Source organism: Mesocricetus auratus, unplaced genomic scaffold (assembly GCF_017639785.1).
Source record: "Mesocricetus auratus isolate SY011 unplaced genomic scaffold, BCM_Maur_2.0 Super-Scaffold_100008, whole genome shotgun sequence".
NCBI lineage: Eukaryota > Metazoa > Chordata > Mammalia > Rodentia > Cricetidae > Mesocricetus > Mesocricetus auratus.
This window is the reverse complement of record NW_024429192.1, coordinates 69,318,068-69,336,586: the sequence shown is the minus strand read 5'-3', so window position 1 is coordinate 69,336,586 and position 18,519 is coordinate 69,318,068. Positions and strand designations below refer to the sequence as shown.

The window sequence follows — 18,519 nt, the reverse complement described above, 5'->3', positions numbered from 1 at the left end:
GGGGACACCAGATGTCTGAATTGTCATTCCCACCACAAGCACATGTCTTCTCCTATTGACCCTCCAAGGATGTGGAGTCTTGCATTGCATAGACTCGCTGAAGGACACATCAGACAGGGCACCATGCTGGGTTAGATGAATGGATTACCACTCAGGCTGGGGGTCCTTTTTTTGCCTGAAAGCTGTGTGACCAAGCCCATCTGGCCTTGGTGTCTTCAAGTGTAAAACAGATGGCTAATAATACCCACCCTACAGAGTTGTGGGGCAGACTCTGGGGCACCTGTTGCCTCTGTGAAGAACACCTTTCCTTTGCTTTTTTTGTGGCAGTGTTTGGACCTCTGAGAGCCTTCTCCGCCGCCTACATGGTGGCCTTTCCTCCTTTACTTAGGGACAGGAGTAAGGAAGAAGCCCCCAGGAGCTTTCTCACAGACCGTTGAGGCAGGTTGACCTGGCAGTACACCTTTTGTTTTTATGCAACGTAAACTTCTAGCACCAACAAAGCACTTACTTGCAAAACCCCAGGTGTCTGCCTTCCTTTGGGGTTCCCATCTCGGTGGTCACACAAGGCTGCTTTTTAGGTGCTTTTGTGGAAAGTAGAAAGAGCCATCGATCTGTGCTTGTCCTGCTGTGTGAGCTCTGGAGCCTGACTCTTGCCACTTCCTGCACTTCCGCCTGACCTCCACAGGAGGGAAGCAGGAGCCCAGGCCTGGCTAAGCTCCTGCTGAGCCGCTGATGTGCTGTTTGCTCAGCTGCCACCTCCAGGTCTAGTCTTTACCAAACCCGCTGCAGAGCCTTACCTGGGGTGTGGAGCTCCCCAGGCTTCCTGTTAGCATTCTGGGGAGGTAGGGTGCAGGAGGGCTGTTGTCCCAGGGAAGAACACTGCTCCCCTGATTTTGAGTTGGCTTTGGATGCGCTCATTTATTCTCTTACAGGCTCAGTTTTGTCTCTAAATAGGGGTAGCCTTTCTAAGAGGTAACTCGCTCTCCCTTCATCAAGAGCGGCATCTCTTGAGGATCAGTGTCACTGAGATTTACAGTGAAGGGAATTGAGGGCATTGGGGGGCTTAAACTTGAAGCAAAGGAAACTGCCTTTTTGTTTTCTGATACAATGTTAATCTCTACTTGGGTTCAAAGGTTAGGCCAGTCTAGGCCTTTGTAGAAAACACATACAGAGAATTCGTGATTTTCAAATTTATACAGAAAATAGAACAAAGATAACTAGCTGCTCTGATGAATATAGCTGATAGGTTAAAAAAATAGCTTCTAAAACGTTATGATAGGTTGTCCCGTGTATCCCTCTTTCAGGGCTTTGGGTTCAGGGGAAGCAGGAAGTCTAGTGCAGCTGCAGTTGCCTCTCTTCCGGGGAAGGCTTGTGCCTGAGAGGCATGGCAGATGCCAGCTGTGCCTGTGTACCTTACGCTTCCTGAGACAAATTCTGGGAATGAGGGTACGCTCTGACTGGATGGTGGCTGGTAGAGGTAGGCACAGTGGTGGAGGGATCAGGAAACAGAAGGCACGGGGGTGGATAAGTTGGGTGAAGGAGGGAAGAGTGTGTGTCCATCAGGACCACGGGCAGGAGGAGGAGGATGTCCACTTTGGAGGTTGAGTGGCAGGGGGCCTTTGTTCAAAGCTCCCAGCAGAATGTCTGGGGCTTCCAGGGTCTGAAGTGAGGCTGCAGCAAAGAGCCCTTGAGTTCCATTCAGAGGTCCGTGTGTCCGGTTCAGGAATCCAGGGATTTGGTCTGGGAACCTGGTGGTTTGATTCAGCTGACCACGGATAATCTTGGTTCTGAGTCCTTGAAGCCTGCTCAGAAGCCCAGGCTCGGGAGCTCTGGCTGAGACACTGAGGTTGGTCTCCAAAAGTCCAGAAGTCCTGTTCGGGAGCTTGCTTAGTGTGAGGAGTTGGGAGGTGTTGCTTGAGGCAGCTGTGGTGGGCGGGGCCCGTCGGACGCAGAGGGCGGGGCCTTCGACTAGCAGCAGGAAGCGCACCTTGCCTCGCAGCAGTTGTTGTAGGCTCAAGAAGATGGCATTGGGATCCTTGTGAGCTGTGGTCCTGCCCTGTGGGGGAAGCTGAGGGCAGAGGATGGGCCTGAGGCCAGACAGCAGGCCCACATACCAGGCCTCTTTTGACTCAGGAGAAAAAGTTCATTGCCAGCAGCCAGGTGTTCCGGCTGGGAGGCAGCGCTCTTTCTACGCCAGCCTTTCTACACTGAAGTACCCAGAATCCCTTGTCTCCCCCAGGTCTATAGAGGGACTGAGTAGTTTCTAGAAGTCTTTTGACTGCAGACTTACCTGGGTTCCTAGGAGGCCCTGCAGGGCTCCCAAGAGGAGGCGAACCTGCCCAGAAAGCTGTCCCAGGAGTGATGAAAGGCAGGAGGGTTCCAACTGTCCTCGTGCTGCCATCGCTCCCTCCAGTAGAAGGGACACTGCCCCTAGGATGTCCTGTGCCTTGCTCTGTTCCTGAGAAAGAGGAGAGAAGTGAGCTGCTTCAAAAACGCGCTAGCAATGGGTGGGGAGCCCATAGGAGTAGCCAGCAGAATGAATCATAGGAGCTGGGAATTGGACAGGATGAGGGTCCCGCCCTTCACAGGAATTCCTTCGCAGTCTCCTAACAACTGGTCACTGGCCTCTGCCTCAGTAACTCCAGTGTCCATCAATCTAGCCTGGTCTTGCATGGACTTTTGGTCAGAAAGCCACCCCATACCTTAGTGTAGCTTTTAGCTCTAGGATGCCGTGCTGCGAGCCTATTCTTTCTCTTACAAAATTGTAGCACAGCATTTGTAAGCTAAACGTAGCAACAAGACTATCATAATAACCACGAAGATGTCGGGAAGGGACTTAACAAATGGCAGAGCTGGGTGTCATGGCACGTGCCAGTAATCACAGCGCTTGTGGGGCCGAGGCAGGAGGATAACAAGTCCAAGGGCCAGCCTGAAATACATAGTGAGACCCTGTTAGGAACACGGAGCTAGAGCTGTGATCCATAGTACTAACCCTTCTCCAGACTCAGGACCCCTAGGAGACTTGAAAAAGAAGGGGACTCTGGGGAGGACAGGCATGTGCCACCTGGCTTGATTTGCTTTTATTTCTTGGGACAAGGTCTCACTGTATAGCCTGGGCTAGCCTGCAGCTCATCTTTCCCCCCCACCCTCTGAACTGCCGGGATTTCTGGTTTGTGTCACCATGTCCAGCAAGAGTTTAAATCTTGATTTTGCCTTTATTTTAGTGGTACTTTCTGCTTTCTTTTTTCTTTTTTGGTTTTTCAAGACAGGGTTTCTCTGTATTGTTCTGGAGGCTGTCCTGGAACTCGCTCTGTAGACCAGGCTGGCCTCGAACTCACAGAGATCCGCCTGCCTCTGCCTCCCGAGTGCTGGGATTAAAGGCGTGCGCCACCACCGCCCGGCTGGTACTTCCTGCTTTCTGTCAGCTGTGGGCAGCAGATAAAACTTCCTTCATGCCAACTAAGATGGCTGTCACGGTAAAGGTGCTGGTGGCTAGGCTTGATGACCTGACTTAATCCCTGTGATTTACATGGAAGAAGGAGAGAATGGCTCTTGCACAATGTCCCCTGACCTCTATATGTAGATCATGGCATGCCCCACCCATATTTATAAATAAATACATTTAAAAAGAAGACTGAACAAGAATAAGAATAGGTCAAAGGTATAGCCATGAGAGGCTTCTAACCAGCTTTTTATGGTATTCAGTTTCAAATCTAGTTAGTACACACATGCATGCACGCACACATTTTGAGATAGAATCTCATGCTGGCGGGCCTTGAGTTCACAGACATCTGTTTGTCACTGCTTTCTGAGTGCGGGAGCCAGCAGGCCCAGCCTATTGGATATATTGGTCAGAAATTTGCCAGCATTTCCTCAAGATCTCATCAATAGGTGAATGTAAGTTGGGTTAAGGTGGCCAAGTTGAAGTTAAGATTTTAGGACACTAGAGAGATGGCTCAGTAGTTAAGAGCACTTGCTGCTTTTCCAGAGGACCCAGGTTCAGTTCCTAACATGCAGGCAAAACACCTATACACATTTACACAAAGCGGGTGGTGGTGAAATTTTAGACTCTAGGGAACAGTAAAGATCTGATAGTGACAGATAGATGGAAATTTTTCTCTTTTTTCTCCCCGCCCTTTTTTGAGATGGGGGGTCTCACTTTGGAGCCCAGCCTAGGCTGACCTTAGACTCAAGGCAAGCACCCTGCCTCAGCCTCTACCTTGCTTGTGTGAGGACAGCAGTCCTTGGATGCCTCTTACCGTCTGGGCTTTCCATTCTCCCAGGCTAAAGTCCACAGCAGGCAGCAGGACAGGTGTAGACAAAGGGTTGATGTCAGGGCAGTGACTCTGTTAAGAAAGATGGGTAGGAGGAAAGGAAGCTGAAATGGAGAGCAGGATGGTGGCCCATGACTGACGTGGTCTCACTCAGTACCATGCCCATACTTGAGCTTCTGAGAGCCGACTGCAAATCACAGCCCTTGACAGGGAGGGACCGAGATGTGGTGGACCAAAGACAAGGCTGGAGCGAGAGGAAGGGAAAGTAGGAGGGCTTGGGGGTGCTCACCAGTCGGCTGTGAAGGATATGGGCGTCACGAAGCAGCTTATTTAGGAGTCGGGGGTCACAGGCCGGAGGAGCTGGGCTCGACAGAGTTATTCTCGCAGTAAGGAGAAGCATGGCCACCAGGAGCAAATCTTAGATGAAGGGTCGATAAAGGGAACGTTATTCTTAGGTGGTGACTCAGGGGTTCCCATTTGGGAGCCGGACCTGAAATCCAGGGGTCAGTTCTCTTTTCTTGGGGTGCTGGGTTTCCCAGCCTTCTGTAGCATTGTCCCCATCTCCTACCCCGCCAAGCCATTCTTGAACTTGTTCCTAGCTCCCCAAGTGTTGTCTTACCAGTCAGCTCCATTCTGGTCAAGGTATCTGGCTGGAGTGGCTCCCTGTATGGGGCCTCTCCCCTGAATCTTTCCTGGGGCCATGGAGGCGGCTTGAACTTTTGCACTCGGGCACAGAGTAGTGTGGGGCACAGGTGGGCCAAGGAATCCTGAAAATGGCAGAAATAGGGAATCTTTCAGTAGGTTTTGAAGAAGAGACTGGCATGGGGAAACAGGCTTGGGCCTCTGGCCAGCCAGGGCCAGGGCTGTTAGCACGCCAACTGCTCCCATGTTTTCTTGTGACTGAAGCACATAGTGTCTCGTCTTTGTCAGGACTCTTCAGTGACTCTGATGCAGTCTTGGTGCCCTGTCTACCAATGGTTGCCCTACCGAGAGCAGCAAGACATGACATATACACATATATCTTAATTGGGCTGGAATCGCCAGCAACCTAGGTTGTTGTAAGTGGGTGAGAAGGTGGGATGGGAATAGAGAAGGGGACATGTTGTGACAATCTGGAGAAGAGTAGAAGATGGCTGTGGACTAAGAGGAAGTGGCAGATGGGCTCCTGTGTGGAAGCACAGCTATAGTGTTGGAAGTCCGAGGCAGGAGCACCAGCACCGGGAGTACACCAACTTCCCATCCTTTCCCTATTTGCCCCACAAATAAAACCGGGGGCTCTTCTTTGGACTTCCAAGTTCTGAAATGCCCCGTTATTCAAATCAAAGGGCTAACAGCACTAGGACTTCCTTCCTGAGGCAAGTGGCCAGGGATGAGGCACTGAGAGCGAAATACCGCCTACCCCACACGGCTTATCTCGCCAGTGTATGTCTCCTCTCAGCTGCACCTACCTCCCCACCCCCTCCAGCTCCCTTCAGTTCTTCATAGGACCCCCCACTTTTCACAAGTCGAGTGAAGAAGCATTAGGATCCTCCTCTTCACAAGTTGAGCAAAGAGGCCTGCACCTGATTCAATACTGGGATCTCCGGTAGGTCTGTCAACACACACAAGCCCCCCTCCCATTACCCTCTTCTTGGGCCTTGTCTCACCCGACCCAGTTTCCCCAGCTCCAGGATTCAGAAAGAACCTTAAGCTAACAAGAATGACCATATGAGAATGGGGATTAGGATTATATCCCTTAGCGCAAAGTTCTCTAGCCCTACATGCACTTCTTTTCTTATTTTCTCATGGTCCTGAGGCAGCCAGGACTATTCTGAATTCAACCAAGTCTGTGAATAGTCCCTCATAAACCAGTACCCAACCCCCTTTCCCGGCTCTGTCCCGCTCCTCCCATTCTGGGAAGGCTCCCTCTTCTTGACAAAGGTCAGTGCCTGTAGGTTCCAGTTTGCCTGCCCCTCCCCCAGCTAAGAGCCCAGTTCTTTTTTGTTCTTCATACCATACCCTCACTTAACCCCAAACTGTGCTTGTCACTCACCGGGTGGAGAAGGGCTCCAGGACCAAGGTGCACAGCAGGCAGCACTCTGGGGAGCAGGTAGGTAGGAAGACACTCGTTGGGTCACAGTCCCTCCTCTGCAGTAGGGTCACAAGCCTGCCCAGGTCACTCCCACCCAATCAGAAGGCTGAGAGCCACCGAGTACTGGTGAAGGCCCCGGAAATGACGAGCTCTTTTCCTACCTACTGGAACTGGAGCCCCTGCCTGGACCATGGTTCATGAATGAAGCCCAGCTCCTCCACCCACACACTCCAAAGAGGACTTACCTAGGGGGAGCTGTCTCAGGAGACATGAGAATCTGGGATCTGGATGAGGGAGGGTTAGTCCAGGAGAAATCTGGCAGAATGCATTTGTTCACGGGAAAGAGAAGTCCTGCTTTAGATGGATGGAGTTTCAGTTCCTGGCTCTCCAAATTTCTTTTTCCTGAATGCTATACCTGCCATGGAAATCCAGCAGTACTTTAGCTCTCCTGGCATTTTCCTCTTCACTGGCAGTTTAGCTGTTGCATTTATTAGAGAATGATCATGTTATAGGAAAGAAGGCATGAACGTTTGAGGGAGCTGGGGGGTGACGGGGTATGTGTTTGGCTAACGCTGGGCCCGGGGCACATCGTTAATCCCAGCACTCAGGAGGCAGAGGTAGGCTGATCTCTGTGAGTTTGAGGCCAGCCTGGTCTACCTAGTGAGTTCAAGCCAGCCACGGCAACATGATGAGAACCTGTCTGAAAAAGAAGGAAAAACAGACAGATTGACTGGACTTGGAGGCCTTTCTTCCACAGGGGTCATGGAGACCTGACAGCTAACCACTTAGCTGTGTGTGCAAGCCTGCCCTTGATTGCCCAATGGCCCTCTCCTATTCCTACCACCCTACATGTGACAAGAGAAATAACCAGGCCCATCTGTCCCTGTCTTAGGAGAGACAGCTGCTGAGCCTCCCCCACAAACAACTCTGCTGGCTCTTCTCTTTCTTGCCTGGGCTCTGGCTCTAGCTCCCGTGCTTTCTCCTCAGTGCCTGTCTGCTGGCAGTCTCTGCCCTCAGGGACCTCCTGACCTTGTGCTCTCTCCCTGTTCTTCCTCAGGCTCTCTCCTGGCTTGCTCTGAGGATGGGCTGTCCACTAAGGAGTGTGGCCCGGATCCCGGAATTCTCTAGTTCAATCAGAAGAGATGCCTCCTAAGATTAGGAAACCGGTGCTGGGATGGTGGGGTGGAGGAGATGGGGAGGCAGGCCCAGGGAGGCAGGACGAAGGAGAGGGAGAGTGGTCCTTTAGGGAAAGGGCGAGAAAGCCAGCTGACGGCTGGATGGACTTGTGAACAGGTTACAAGGCAGAGGTTATTACTCCACCGGGCGCGGGGAGCACTTCTTGGTTCTGTCTTGGTCCCTGTGCCTGGGAACTCCAGAAAGAGAAGAGACCCTAGAGGGGAGCTAGGAATACAGCCAGCGTGAAAGAAGGAGGGTGCCGTGGGTCTTAGGCAGGGAAGATCGGTGTCCTTCTCAAAGACAAGTCCTCATCCTCCAGAGGCCCATCCTGCCCTGAGTGGTACAGGCCGGAGGCCCAGCCTCTGCCCTTTCACTTAGCCTGAGGCTCCGGTCTCGGGATGGATACCACAGGGGTGGCCGCAAGGAGTGTGTGTGTGGGGGTGCCGAAGCCCGCCTCTCCTCCCCCTCTTTGCGCCCCCTGGTTCCTCCCTTCCCCCTGCCCACTCCGCTCCCCCCTCCTCCAGTCCCTCCCTCCTCCCCTGCCGGGTCCCAGCCTGGCCCCCTCCCCCTCTCGCGATCCGGCCGCTGCTGCTGGGCCGGACCCCCCGGGCTCAGCCGGGCTCCTTGCGGAGCTGCCGCCGCGCCCCGTTTGCTGAGGAGGAGGCCCCGGGCCGGGACTCCTGGCGCGGGCATAAAACGGGCCGGAGCCGGCGCCTAGGGCACTACAGCGGCGTACGGCCCGGGTCAGCGCCCAGCCGCCCGAGCTCTCCCGCCCCGCCCGGCCGGGAGCGGACTCCGCGACTGCGAGACGAGCCCCTCGCCACTGCCCCCCTCCTGGCCCCGGCCCCCTCCCGCCGGCCCGCCTCCGGTCCGGCCCTACTCCCTCTCCTGCTCCCTCCTCCCGCCCGCCTCCCCAGCTGTCCGCTCCGCGTCATGCCGAGCCTCCCGGCCCCGCCGGCCCCGCGGCTGCTCCTCGGGCTGCTGCTCCTCGGCTCGCGGCCGGCCGGTGGCACTGGCTCCGAGTCCCCCGCGCTGCCCATCCGTCCCGAGAAGGAGCCGCTGCCTGTTCGGGGAGCGGCAGGTAGGTGGGCGCCAGGGGGGAGGCGCGGGCGGGGAGTCTGGCTCGGGGCAAGTCTGCACCCACCGGGAGAGGGCCCCGGGCGCAGGTGGCTCGGCGCAGCGGGAGGGCCGGAGGGGTAAGCAGAGGCGGCGGGGCGCAACCATGCCAAGGGACCCAGGGCCTGGCGGGCAGAGCGCGGAGCAGGCATTACGGCACGAGCAACCGGACAGCGGCCGCCAGCCAAGCCCGTCCCCACAGGCTGCTCCTTCGGCGGGAAGGTCTATGCCTTGGACGAGACGTGGCACCCGGACCTGGGGGAGCCTTTTGGGGTGATGCGCTGCGTGCTGTGCGCCTGTGAAGCGGTGAGTGGATACCGCAGCTGCCCACCCTACCCTGGAGGGTAGCGGAACGCTGGCGTCCTAAGCCATAGTAGACTCCGAGATGCTCAGGGGAAGGCTGGTCCTCAAATCCGGGGAAACCCCTTTCAAGTCTGCGGTGTGACAGTTACTGATCGCCCACTATGTGACTGGCTTTTGGCCAACTTCCCCCTTCCCATTACAACCTCGCTAGATAAATGGCATTGTTAGCCTTACTTTGCAGACTTAGAGAAGTTGAGAAACTTGTCCAGGGCCATGTAACTTGTAAATAGCGGAGCTGACTGATTCCAGCAGAGGTTCTTACCCTGGCGTCTGATGGTTGCACGTTACACTCACTTAATTCCCCTGTGTTCTCTGCCATCAGCCTCAGTGGGCTCGCCGTGGGAGGGGCCCTGGCAGGGTCAGCTGCAAGAACATCAAACCCCAGTGCCCCACCCTGGCCTGCAGGCAGCCGCGCCAGCTGCCGGGACACTGCTGCCAGACCTGCCCGCAGGGTGAGGCCGGCTGTGTCCCGTGTTAGGGAGGGTGGAAGGCTCAACACGAGGTTCTGTGCGGCTTGGATCGCGGAGGAGGACCGACCCTTCTGGTACCCTGCTGAAGCAAGTGGTCTTTCTTACTCCTTACCCACGACGCAGAGCGCAGCAATTTGGACCGACAGCCAGCTGGCCTAGTCTTCGAGTATCCAAGGGACCCAGAGCACCGCAGTTACAGCGATCGAGGGGACCCCGGCACTGGGGAGCGGACACGTGGTGCTGATGGCCACACAGGTAGGTTGGGGTGGAGTGAGCCTGACTGAGTTTGGGGCCAGCGGCAAGGGTCGACAGTGCTCAGGCCGGCTTCTCTTCGCATAGATTTTGTGGCGCTGCTGACAGGACCGAGGTCGCAGGCGGTAGCTCGCGCTCGAGTCTCTCTCCTGCGCTCAAGTCTTCGCTTCTCTATCTCCTACCAGCGGTGAGACTGGGGAGAGAGCAGCGGCTAGGAGTAGAGACTGGGGGCAGGAAAGGGGAACCTGCAGGTTCTGGATGCAGTCTCACTGGACCTTTCTTCACAGGCTGGACCGCCCCAGCAGGGTTCGCTTCACAGATCCCACGGGCAACATTCTGTTTGAACACCCTGCTGCCCCCACCCAGGATGGCCTGGTGAGATGATGCCACTTAGGAGTGCTTATCCAAAATGGGCACTTGCTGAGAGCAGGCTTTGCATTGCCTCCTTTGGTTCTCACAACAGCCCAGTGGGAGAAAGGCCCTGACAATATGATGCCCATTTTACAGAGGAGGGAACTGAGGCTCAGAATAGCAGAATGTGATTTGTTCAAGGTCATTTGGCTAGTAAGTGGTAAGACAGGACTTGAACTCAAGGATCCTTCTTAGGAGGGTCTGGGGTCTCCCTTCCATACTCCTCCCTCACCAGGACTGGGCCTCTTGCCTGGCTTGTCCTGCATAGTGACTGTAGGCTTCCTTGTCTCTTTGCTGTAGGTTTGTGGGGTGTGGCGGGCAGTGCCTCGGCTGTCTCAGAGGCTCCTTCGGGCAGAACAGCTGCATGTAGCCCTGGTGACACCCACTCACCCTTCAGGAGAAGTCTGGGGGCCTCTCATTTGGCAAGGTGCTCTGGCTGCAGGTAGGGGGAGTAAGCAGTTCCCAGATAGAAAGGGCTGAGCCTTCTCGGATATCCAGGGGTGGGTGGGCTCAAGAGCATCCTCTGATGGCTGTCACATCCTCCATTCCCCAGAGACCTTCAGTGCCACCCTTACTCTGGAAGGACCACAGCATCGGGGCGTGGGGGGCATAGCCCTGCTCACCCTCAGTGACACAGAAGACTCCTTACATTTTCTGTTGCTCTTCCGGGGTCTGCTGGGACCCAGGAATGAAGGTAAGCAGTGAGACGGCGCCCGGCCCGTGGGAGTATAGGGAGGGAGTTCAGCTTCCAGAGATGCTCACACGTGCCACCCTTGCAGGCCCAGCTCAGGTTCCCCTGAGGCTTCAGATTCTCCACCAGGGACAGCCACTTCGAGAGCTCCAGGCCAACACCTCAGCTGAGGTAAGGGGAGGCCTGGGTCTTGCTGCTACTTGCTCTGGGCTCTTGCTGCTGCCCACCACGTTCTGCTCTGTTCCCAGGAGCCAGGCTTTGCTGAGGTGCTGCCCAGCCTCACAGACCAAGAGATGGCCTGGCTGGTGCTGGGGGAGCTGCAGATAGCCCTAGAGAGGGCAGGTGGGCCAGAGCTACGCATCAGTGGATACATCACCACCAGGCAGAGCTGTGATGGTGAGGCAGGGCGGGGTTCGGCTCTGTGGGCGCACACGACTTAGGGGCACAGGCGTGTGCTAAAGAAGAGGTCAAAGAAGATGCGGGAGGGAGTTCTGGGTGTGGGCAAGCCCGCTGCCACCTGTCTTGCCCCCTGCAGTCCTTCAAAGCGTCCTTTGTGGGGCAGACGCCCTGATCCCAGTCCAGACGGGTGCCGCTGGCTCAGCCAGCTTCATACTGCTAGGAAATGGCTCCCTGATCTATCAGGTAAGAGTCAGAAGCCACAGGAGGTAGGGAGGGCAGCAGGGCAGAGCCCTGACCCGCAGCGGGAAAGGCCCTGGGTCTTGGCTGGCAATCCAATTGCCCTCCCCCAACCCTGCCCACCAGGTGCAAGTGGTGGGCACAGGTAGCGAGGTGGTGGCCATGACACTGGAGACCAAGCCTCAGCGGAAGAACCAGCGCACTGTCCTGTGCCACATGGCTGGACTCCAGCTGGGAGGACACATGGTGAGGGCCCCAGGCAGAGTTGTGCCAGGGCTGCCAATACATGGGCTGCGGGAAGCCAGGTTGGTTGACTAGGGGTGCGCAGTATTGTTCACACACTCACGGGCTCTCTCAGGGAGTCCTTGATCCACTTGACACATTTTAGTAACCCTTGGGCTGGGGCCCTGCCCTTATCCTCAGCAAGCTCACAGTCAGACAGCAGTCAGGCGAACCGTGCAATAGATGTATTGCTGCTTTGGAGAATTTGTGTCAGGTGCTGCACTGCTTGCCTCGTTCACGTGTTTTGATCTTCAGAGTAGCCTTTGATAGGTGAGGAAGGAAAGACTCAACGATAAGCCGCTCTTGCCGGGTTGTTACAGGGCTAGGAAGTGGCAGAGGAGGGCCTTGAAACCTGACCTGCAAAGTTCCCGTCCGGCATTACTGGCTCGAGGCAGGATATATGTGTGTAGTGGAGGCATGGAAAGGCCTTGGAATCTGGGAGCTGAGAGGCCTCACCCTTCTTTGACCCCTAGGCTGTGGGTATCTGCTCTGGCCTGGGTGCCCGAGGGGCTCATATGCTGCTACAGAACGAGCTGTTCCTGAACATTGGTACCAAGGACTTCCCAGATGGAGAGCTTCGGGGGCACGTGACTGCCCTGCCCTACAGTGGGCATAGCGCCCGCTATGACAGTGAGTGCTTCCGGCCCACCTGCCCGCCCTTCCCTACCCTCCGCCCTGCCACCTAAGCATCTAAGGGATAGTGCCAGGGAGTCAGAGCCTGTGTCCTCTTCCTCTTGAGTTCTGGCTGGCGTCTTGAGAGGTGGATACCTCGGGCGCTGCTGCTCGCCAAGCCTCCCTGTTGTCGTTACACGGGGAGTCTAAAGCTTGCTGTTCACCGGGTCCTAGGTTTGTGGACAAAGCCTTCCAAGCCCCAGTCTGTGACGGGGAACGCTGAGAGTAAGAGCTCACTCTCCTCACCTGCCATCTCTCATCTGTTTGGATTCAGGATTGCCTGTGCCTCTGGCAGGGGCCCTAGTGGTGCCTCCTGTGAGGAGTCAGGCAGCAGGCCATGCCTGGCTCTCCCTGGATATGCACTGCCACTTACACTATGAGGTTCTACTGGCTGGGCTTGGTGGCTCAGAGCAAGGCACTGTCACGGCCCACCTCCTCGGGCCTCCTGGGATGCCTGGGCCCCAGCGGCTGCTGAAAGGATTCTATGGCTCAGAGGTAAGGGCATAGAGGTAGGAAGAAGCTTGGACATTTTCTGCCCTTTAGCTTGTGGACCCATGGTTGGGCTGGAGAGGGCAGGCAGTCTGGTATAGAGTGGGTGTGGCCTGAGGTTTCTGTCAGGCCTAGGTATAAATGGGACTCAGCCTTTGTCATGTATACATCTTCTTTTCTGTGCCCTCTCTCCTAAATGAGGCCTGGGATAGAGGTCCCCGAGTGTCTAAAGAAGTAGGTGGGAGGGACCACACCCCTGAAAGTGGTGTGGGCTGGTGTAGACTTGGAATCAGAGGGACCTGGCCTCCAGTTTAGAGACCTAAATCTCTTGGGTCTGTTTCTTTACCTGCAAACTGGGAACAGCAGGCTTTGTCCTAAAGTGCCCTGTGGGGCTGGAGAGGTGGCTCAGTGGTGTGGCTGTTTCCCAGCACCCGTGTGGTAGCTCACAGCCATCTGTCACTCCAGCTCTAGGAAATCCAATGCCCTCTTCTGGCCTCTGTGGGCATCAGGCCAAAAACCACTCACATGCATAAAACAAAACGATACAAAACCCTAAAGTGCCTTGTTCCTTTTCCTCGCTTGGTCTGTCTGCAGGCTCAGGGTGTGGTCAAAGACCTGGAGCCTGTGCTGCTTCGGCACCTGGCGCAGGGCACTGCCTCCCTGTTGATCACCACCAAGAGCAGCCCCAGGGGAGAACTACGTGGGCAGGTATGTGGGCATGGTGTAGTTGCTGTGCTCTCCAACCCCTTAGGTGCTAGCATTAAATTCTGGCTAGTAATGAGCTGGAAACCATACGGGTGCATGAGGCGGCTGGCAGCTGACTGCCCTGGTTTGTAGCTGGGATGAGAGCTGAAGTACATGGCCTCGGCCTGGGCACTCCCGCCAACTACCAGCAAGGTGGTCAGAGATGTGCGGGGAGCCCCGGCCCAGGCTGTTTCCCTCTCTTTACAGCTGCACGTCGCCGGTCAGTGTGAGGCGGGAGGTCTGCGCCTGGCCTCAGAAGGAGCACGGATGCCAGTGGCTCCAAACGGAGAGGCAGCCGCATCGCCTATGTTGCCTGCTGGGCCTGGCCCTGAAGCCCCAGCCCCAGCCAAACACGGCAGCCCCGGGAGGCTCCGAGACCCTAACACATGCTTCTTCGAGGGACAGCAGCGTCCCCATGGAGCTCGCTGGTCACCCAACTATGACCCACTCTGCTCTGTCTGCACCTGCCAGGTAGGATGTCTGGGTAGGGCACAGCTGGCCGCAGGCTCCGGGGCGAGGGGTCCGCACACCGTCAAAGCCTTGGCCCCTCTCTACAGAGACGAACAGTGATCTGTGACCCTATAGTATGCCCACCACCAAGCTGCCCCAACCCGGTGCAGGCCCTGGACCAGTGCTGTCCCGTGTGTCCAGGTGAATGTCCTGCAGGGGAGGAAAGGGAGTGGACGGGCATCCACGGGAGGGGAGTGTTCCAGGCAGGGAAGCAGGGGCCACCCTACCTCACCCTCTCTTTGTTTCCACAGAGAAGCAACGCGGCAGAGATTTTCCTGGGCTACCAAACCCGGAGCCAGGAGAGGGTGAGCTGGGAGGCTGGGTGCAGGGGTGAGAAGATCCTAAAAAGCCACTGGGTTGGGGCAAGGGGGCAACAGGGCATGTGTCTGGGGCAAGGGGGCAACAGGGCATGTGTCTGGGGGAGGCTGAGGTGCACAGATTCTGAGCATACCTGATAGTCCTCATTAGTGTTTACTGCCTCTAGGCGTAGGCTGGTGTGAGACTGGCCCGAGGCTTGGTTGTGGGCCCAGCTGACATACTAAAGGCAGCTGGGTACTCTTCCCCACCAGGCTGCTATTTTGATGGCGACCGGAGCTGGAGGGCAGCGGGTACCCGGTGGCACCCCGTCGTGCCCCCCTTTGGCTTAATTAAGTGTGCTGTCTGCACCTGCAAGGTATGGCTACACAATCTTCTCTGGTGTCATAACCTGACCGGGTCTGCAGGTGCAGGGAAGGGGCTGCCTTCAGAGAGCAGAGCCCACTGTTGATGAGGAGGCCTCAGGATGGTATAGTGACGAGGGCTCCTTGGGTTCTGAGAGCGGATTTCCTGTAGGAGAGGGTGAAGGGCTGACAGGCACATGTTCTAGCTTTGCCAGCTGACTGGCAAAGTGACCCTTGGTGCTTTCTGAATTCCCACAAACTTCCCTTTCCTCTCCTGTGGACAAACATGGCACACTACCTTATGAGATACAATGAGGATTGAATTCGGGTGTAGAAGGCAAACTCAGGCCTCTGAGTAAAAGCGTGTATTTCACCTGAGGTGTGGAAAGGAGAGGATTTTGGACTCCCTCTCCCTGATGTTCTTTCTCAATGGGTGCCTGCAGGGGGCCACTGGAGAGGTGCACTGTGAGAAGGTGCAGTGTCCTCGCTTGGCCTGTGCTCAGCCTGTCCGTGCCAACCCCACTGACTGCTGCAAGCAGTGTCCAGGTGAGATGCTTGCTCACTTGGGGTTGGGGTAGGCCCTGACCTGTGTTTGGGGTGTGTGGTGGGGACAGAAGAGGAGCTTCTCATTTACCAAACTTATGCTTACCCTGGAGCTAAAAACAGTGGAGAGATGTGATCAGGGCTCCAGTCCCATCAATCCAGCCATCTATCTGCCTACCCAGTCATCCATCCATCCATCCGTCCGTCCGTCCATCCGTCCACCCACCCATCCATCCATCCATCCATCCATCCGTCCGTCCACCCACCCATCCATCCACACATCCAACCATCCATCCATCCATCCACACATCCATCCATCCACTCATCCATCTCCCACCCATCCAAATTTACCACCTATCAAATAACAGAAACTGTTACTTGTTAGGGATTCAAAGAGAAGTTAGTTGACCTTTCCAGACTGACTTTGTCTTTTCTTTCCCAACAGTAGGGTCAGGGGCCCATGCCAATCTGGGAGACCCCATGCAGGCCGATGGGCCTCGGGGGTGTCGCTTTGCTGGGCAGTGGTTCCCAGAGAATCAGAGCTGGCACCCATCAGTGCCCCCCTTTGGGGAGATGAGCTGCATTACTTGCAGATGTGGGGTAAGTGGGGGGCTTGCATGAGTGGCAGTAAATGCCTGGCCTAGAGTAGGGAAACCTCGGGGAGACAACTGGAGATGGCTTCTCCGGAAGAGGCTGAAGACTGTAGTGTCCTGTGAGGAACCTCAGTATCTCTCCATCCTGCTGCAGGCAGGGGTACCCCACTGTGAGCGGGATGATTGTTCCTTGCCACTGTCCTGCGGCTCAGGGAAGGAGAGTCGATGCTGCTCCCACTGCACGGCCCAGCGGTGTAAGTGAAGGGAGCTGGGGCAGCTGCTGTGGGCTGGCCACGTGATAGCGGGGAGGGCGGCTGCCCCTGTGCACGCGGGAACCGTGTCTGCTTTACAAGTGCTGTCCCAGCCCACCCCTGCAGGCTTGTCACTTACTGCCATTTCTTTACAAATGGAATTTCTGAAGCTCAGGGGAATTAAGAAACTAGACGGCGGTTATGCAGGTAGTATGTGCTGACTTGCTTGGACGATTTGGGCCTTTCTGGGACTAGAGCAGAAATGTTCTGCCCAGTCCCCCATGCCTCCCTCCAGGCCACCCTGCTCCCCCTCTCTTTCAACGTTCACTCCCTTCTGTCTTCAGCAGCCTCTGAGACTAGAACCCTTCCAGAGCTGGAGAAGGAAGCTGAAAGCTCCTAGGGAGCATCCAGAAGGCCACGTGACCAGGAGGATGGGCGGAGCTGGGAGAAGGAGTGTGCTGAGGACCTGTGGGAAGCCCAGTGCCCATAGAGCCTCTGTTCTGCTGCTTCTCCTCCCTACTACCTCTGGGAACCACAACTTCACAAGGGGAAGGACTGCTGGGTTGCACCAAGGCCATGTCCATGCCAGCTCCTGCCCCGTTACTCTCTTGGCCTCTGCCCCAGAAGCCTAACCCTTTTGTTCTGTACATAATGCCACTGGCTTATCGGGATTCTTAATTTATCACTCAGCACCAAGGGTTCCCTCACACCATTCCTGCTGCCCCTGAGCTGAGCAGAGTCATTATTAGAGATTTTTGTATTTATTAAAACATTTTTTTCAGTCTTTGGGTTTGAGGTAGGCTCTTTGTGGCCATGAGTGGGCCCAGTGGGAAAAGATTTGAAAGTAGGAGGTAAAAGGGGAGCCCTGGGCCCAGACTCTTTCTAACCCTGAGAGCTGGAAGGGGTTAGGGAACAGGATGGCTAGTAGTCGGATGGCATCTGGGTTCCAGAAAGAGGATTGGGACTGTCCATCAAAGGGTTGGAGTACCAAGAGCTCAAGTAACCTCACGTTGAGTTACCCATAGGCAGCATTTTGGCTGTGCTACCATACGGTCCTTACCAGTGAAGGAGCTTCGAGTTAGCTGGGGGTGACTCACAGGGGAGCCTGGTGGCTGTAGGCGACAGGGAGAAGCCCACCATCTTTAGTTTTAGAGACCCAGAGTGGCCTCAGAGCAGGCCTCAGGATGCCCGTTGAGCGAATGTGTGGACAGAAAGGATGCTGGCAGGGCTGTTCTCTCTCCACAGAAGCTGCTGGAATAACGTTCCCATCCCAGACTGCACTTCAACCAGAGCCAGACAGTTCTAGGCTCTTCCCTCAAGCCCTAGGGAAGTGGGGTAGGGAGGGACCTGAGAAGTCCAGCCCTGTAGGGTGGGGTCTCTTCACAGTCCTGGCATCCAGAGACCTCAAGAGGCCACCCCATGCACTCCATGTAAGCAGCTGCACGTTGCCGGAGGCCCTTCCTTTTTCTAAGGAAACCAAACTAAAAGCCACAACAACCAAAAACCAAAAGAAGAAGAAACATAAAAAACAACAAAACCCATGGAGATGCAATATTCTTGGGCAGTGTCTTAATATCTCTAAACTTTTGCTAGTACAGCAACGTGTAGCCTCGAAGTTCGGGGCCCAGCAGGCCTGCCCCACTCCGGGCACACAGGCAGCTAGGACAGGTGATGTGGCTTCAAAGGGAAAAGTCACATGCAGTTCTACTTTGCCATGTTCCATTTGAACTTCTAGTGACGTTCTTCATGTGCTTATATATGCAGAGTCCAGAGTTTGGCATATCAGGCCACAGACAGCCACCAGTTCTGGGACTTTGTTATGGTGGGGCCTTGTCCAAGTCATTAGAGCAATGCTGGGGCGTGAATCATTTATGGCAGTGACTTAAGAAGGGTCGGTTTAGCATCAGAGGTGGCCCAAGGGACCGTGGGGAGGAGCTGGAGGGGCTGCTGTGGGATGTTCACTTTCTTCCAATCTGCTAGCCTCGCTCACTGGCTGAGCCACAGCCTTGCTCGCTCGCTGTGAGACTCCAGGGTTCCTCCTTCAATGGCCCCATGCCTCGATGAGGTCCCAACTCTGCTTGGGACTTCCTCACATGCGCAGAGGAATAAGCAGAGCACACATGAAGGCAGCAGGTGCCGAGGCAAAGGGAACTGTCTGACGATCCTGGCATGGAGCTCTCCAGGCGGGGGGGAAGAAGGGCTCCTGTGTGGGGACCGGAAGAAACCCTGCCAAGTGCATGCTCTTCCAGCCCAGCAGCTGGGAGGCCTCACGAGTCTAGCATGGCTGGCAAGAAGAACATGAATCAGGAGCAGGTG

The 18,519-nt window shown here is 55.8% G+C and overlaps 2 protein-coding genes across 16 annotated transcripts; one reads left to right on the top strand and one right to left on the bottom strand.

Annotated features, from left to right (window-relative positions):
- Positions 1-1,175: 1,175 nt before the first annotated feature.
- Positions 1,176-7,968, bottom strand: Thpo (thrombopoietin). Of its 5 annotated transcripts, none has more exons than XM_013114421.3 (8): positions 6,761-7,968; positions 6,591-6,660; positions 6,307-6,352; positions 4,894-5,041; positions 4,564-4,691; positions 4,260-4,346; positions 2,291-2,458; positions 1,176-2,051 (listed from the first exon to the last, which is right to left on the bottom strand). In XM_013114421.3, exons 1-8 carry the CDS (start codon positions 6,798-6,800, stop codon positions 1,560-1,562), a joined length of 1,179 nt encoding a protein of 392 aa, XP_012969875.1. In that variant the 5' UTR covers positions 6,801-7,968; the 3' UTR covers positions 1,176-1,559. The 5 variants fall into 5 exon arrangements, with proteins under 5 accessions (XP_012969875.1, XP_012969873.1, XP_012969872.1 ...); XM_013114419.3 differs by having other exon boundaries at positions 1,176-2,056; positions 6,761-7,967; XM_013114418.3 differs by having other exon boundaries at positions 1,176-2,068; positions 6,761-7,965.
- A 20-nt stretch (positions 7,969-7,988) lies between these two features.
- On the top strand, positions 7,989-16,987 carry Chrd (chordin). 11 transcript variants are annotated; one of them, XM_021228120.2, is made up of 24 exons: positions 8,059-8,602; positions 8,840-8,943; positions 9,323-9,452; positions 9,594-9,725; positions 9,810-9,909; positions 10,010-10,097; positions 10,434-10,575; positions 10,687-10,827; positions 10,913-10,995; positions 11,073-11,220; positions 11,360-11,466; positions 11,587-11,706; positions 12,216-12,372; positions 12,689-12,909; positions 13,498-13,611; positions 13,855-14,118; positions 14,205-14,298; positions 14,409-14,462; positions 14,727-14,830; positions 15,260-15,362; positions 15,805-15,959; positions 16,107-16,206; positions 16,374-16,410; positions 16,551-16,987. In XM_021228120.2, the coding sequence occupies exons 1-23, from the start codon at positions 8,455-8,457 to the stop codon at positions 16,385-16,387; spliced, it is 2,823 nt and encodes a 940-aa protein (XP_021083779.1). In that variant the 5' UTR covers positions 8,059-8,454; the 3' UTR covers positions 16,388-16,410; positions 16,551-16,987. The 11 variants fall into 11 exon arrangements, 10 of the variants coding, with proteins under 10 accessions (XP_005071766.1, XP_021083779.1, XP_021083778.1 ...); XM_021228119.2 differs by having other exon boundaries at positions 16,548-16,987; XM_005071709.4 differs by lacking the exon at positions 16,374-16,410 and having other exon boundaries at positions 8,057-8,602; positions 8,774-8,943.
- Positions 16,988-18,519: the final 1,532 nt, after the last annotated feature.

Excerpts from the sequence above, each read along its gene's own strand:
- Chrd (XM_005071709.4), top strand. The coding sequence starts at position 8,455 with ATGCCGAGCCTCCCGGCCCCGCCGGCCCCGCGGCTGCTCCTCGGGCTG. Across the intron at positions 9,910-10,009 it reads TTCTCTATCTCCTACCAGCG|GCTGGACCGCCCCAGCAGGG; the intron begins GTGAGACTGGGG and ends CTTTCTTCACAG. Across the intron at positions 14,299-14,408 it reads GTGCTGTCCCGTGTGTCCAG|AGAAGCAACGCGGCAGAGAT; the intron begins GTGAATGTCCTG and ends TTGTTTCCACAG.
- Thpo (XM_013114418.3), bottom strand. The coding sequence starts at position 6,800 with ATGCCAGGAGAGCTAAAGTACTGCTGGATTTCCATGGCAG. Across the intron at positions 6,353-6,590 it reads CCTGAGACAGCTCCCCCTAG|AGTGCTGCCTGCTGTGCACC; the intron begins GTAAGTCCTCTT and ends CCTGCTCCCCAG. Across the intron at positions 2,459-4,259 it reads GAGAATGGAAAGCCCAGACG|GAACAGAGCAAGGCACAGGA; the intron begins GTAAGAGGCATC and ends CCTCTTTCTCAG.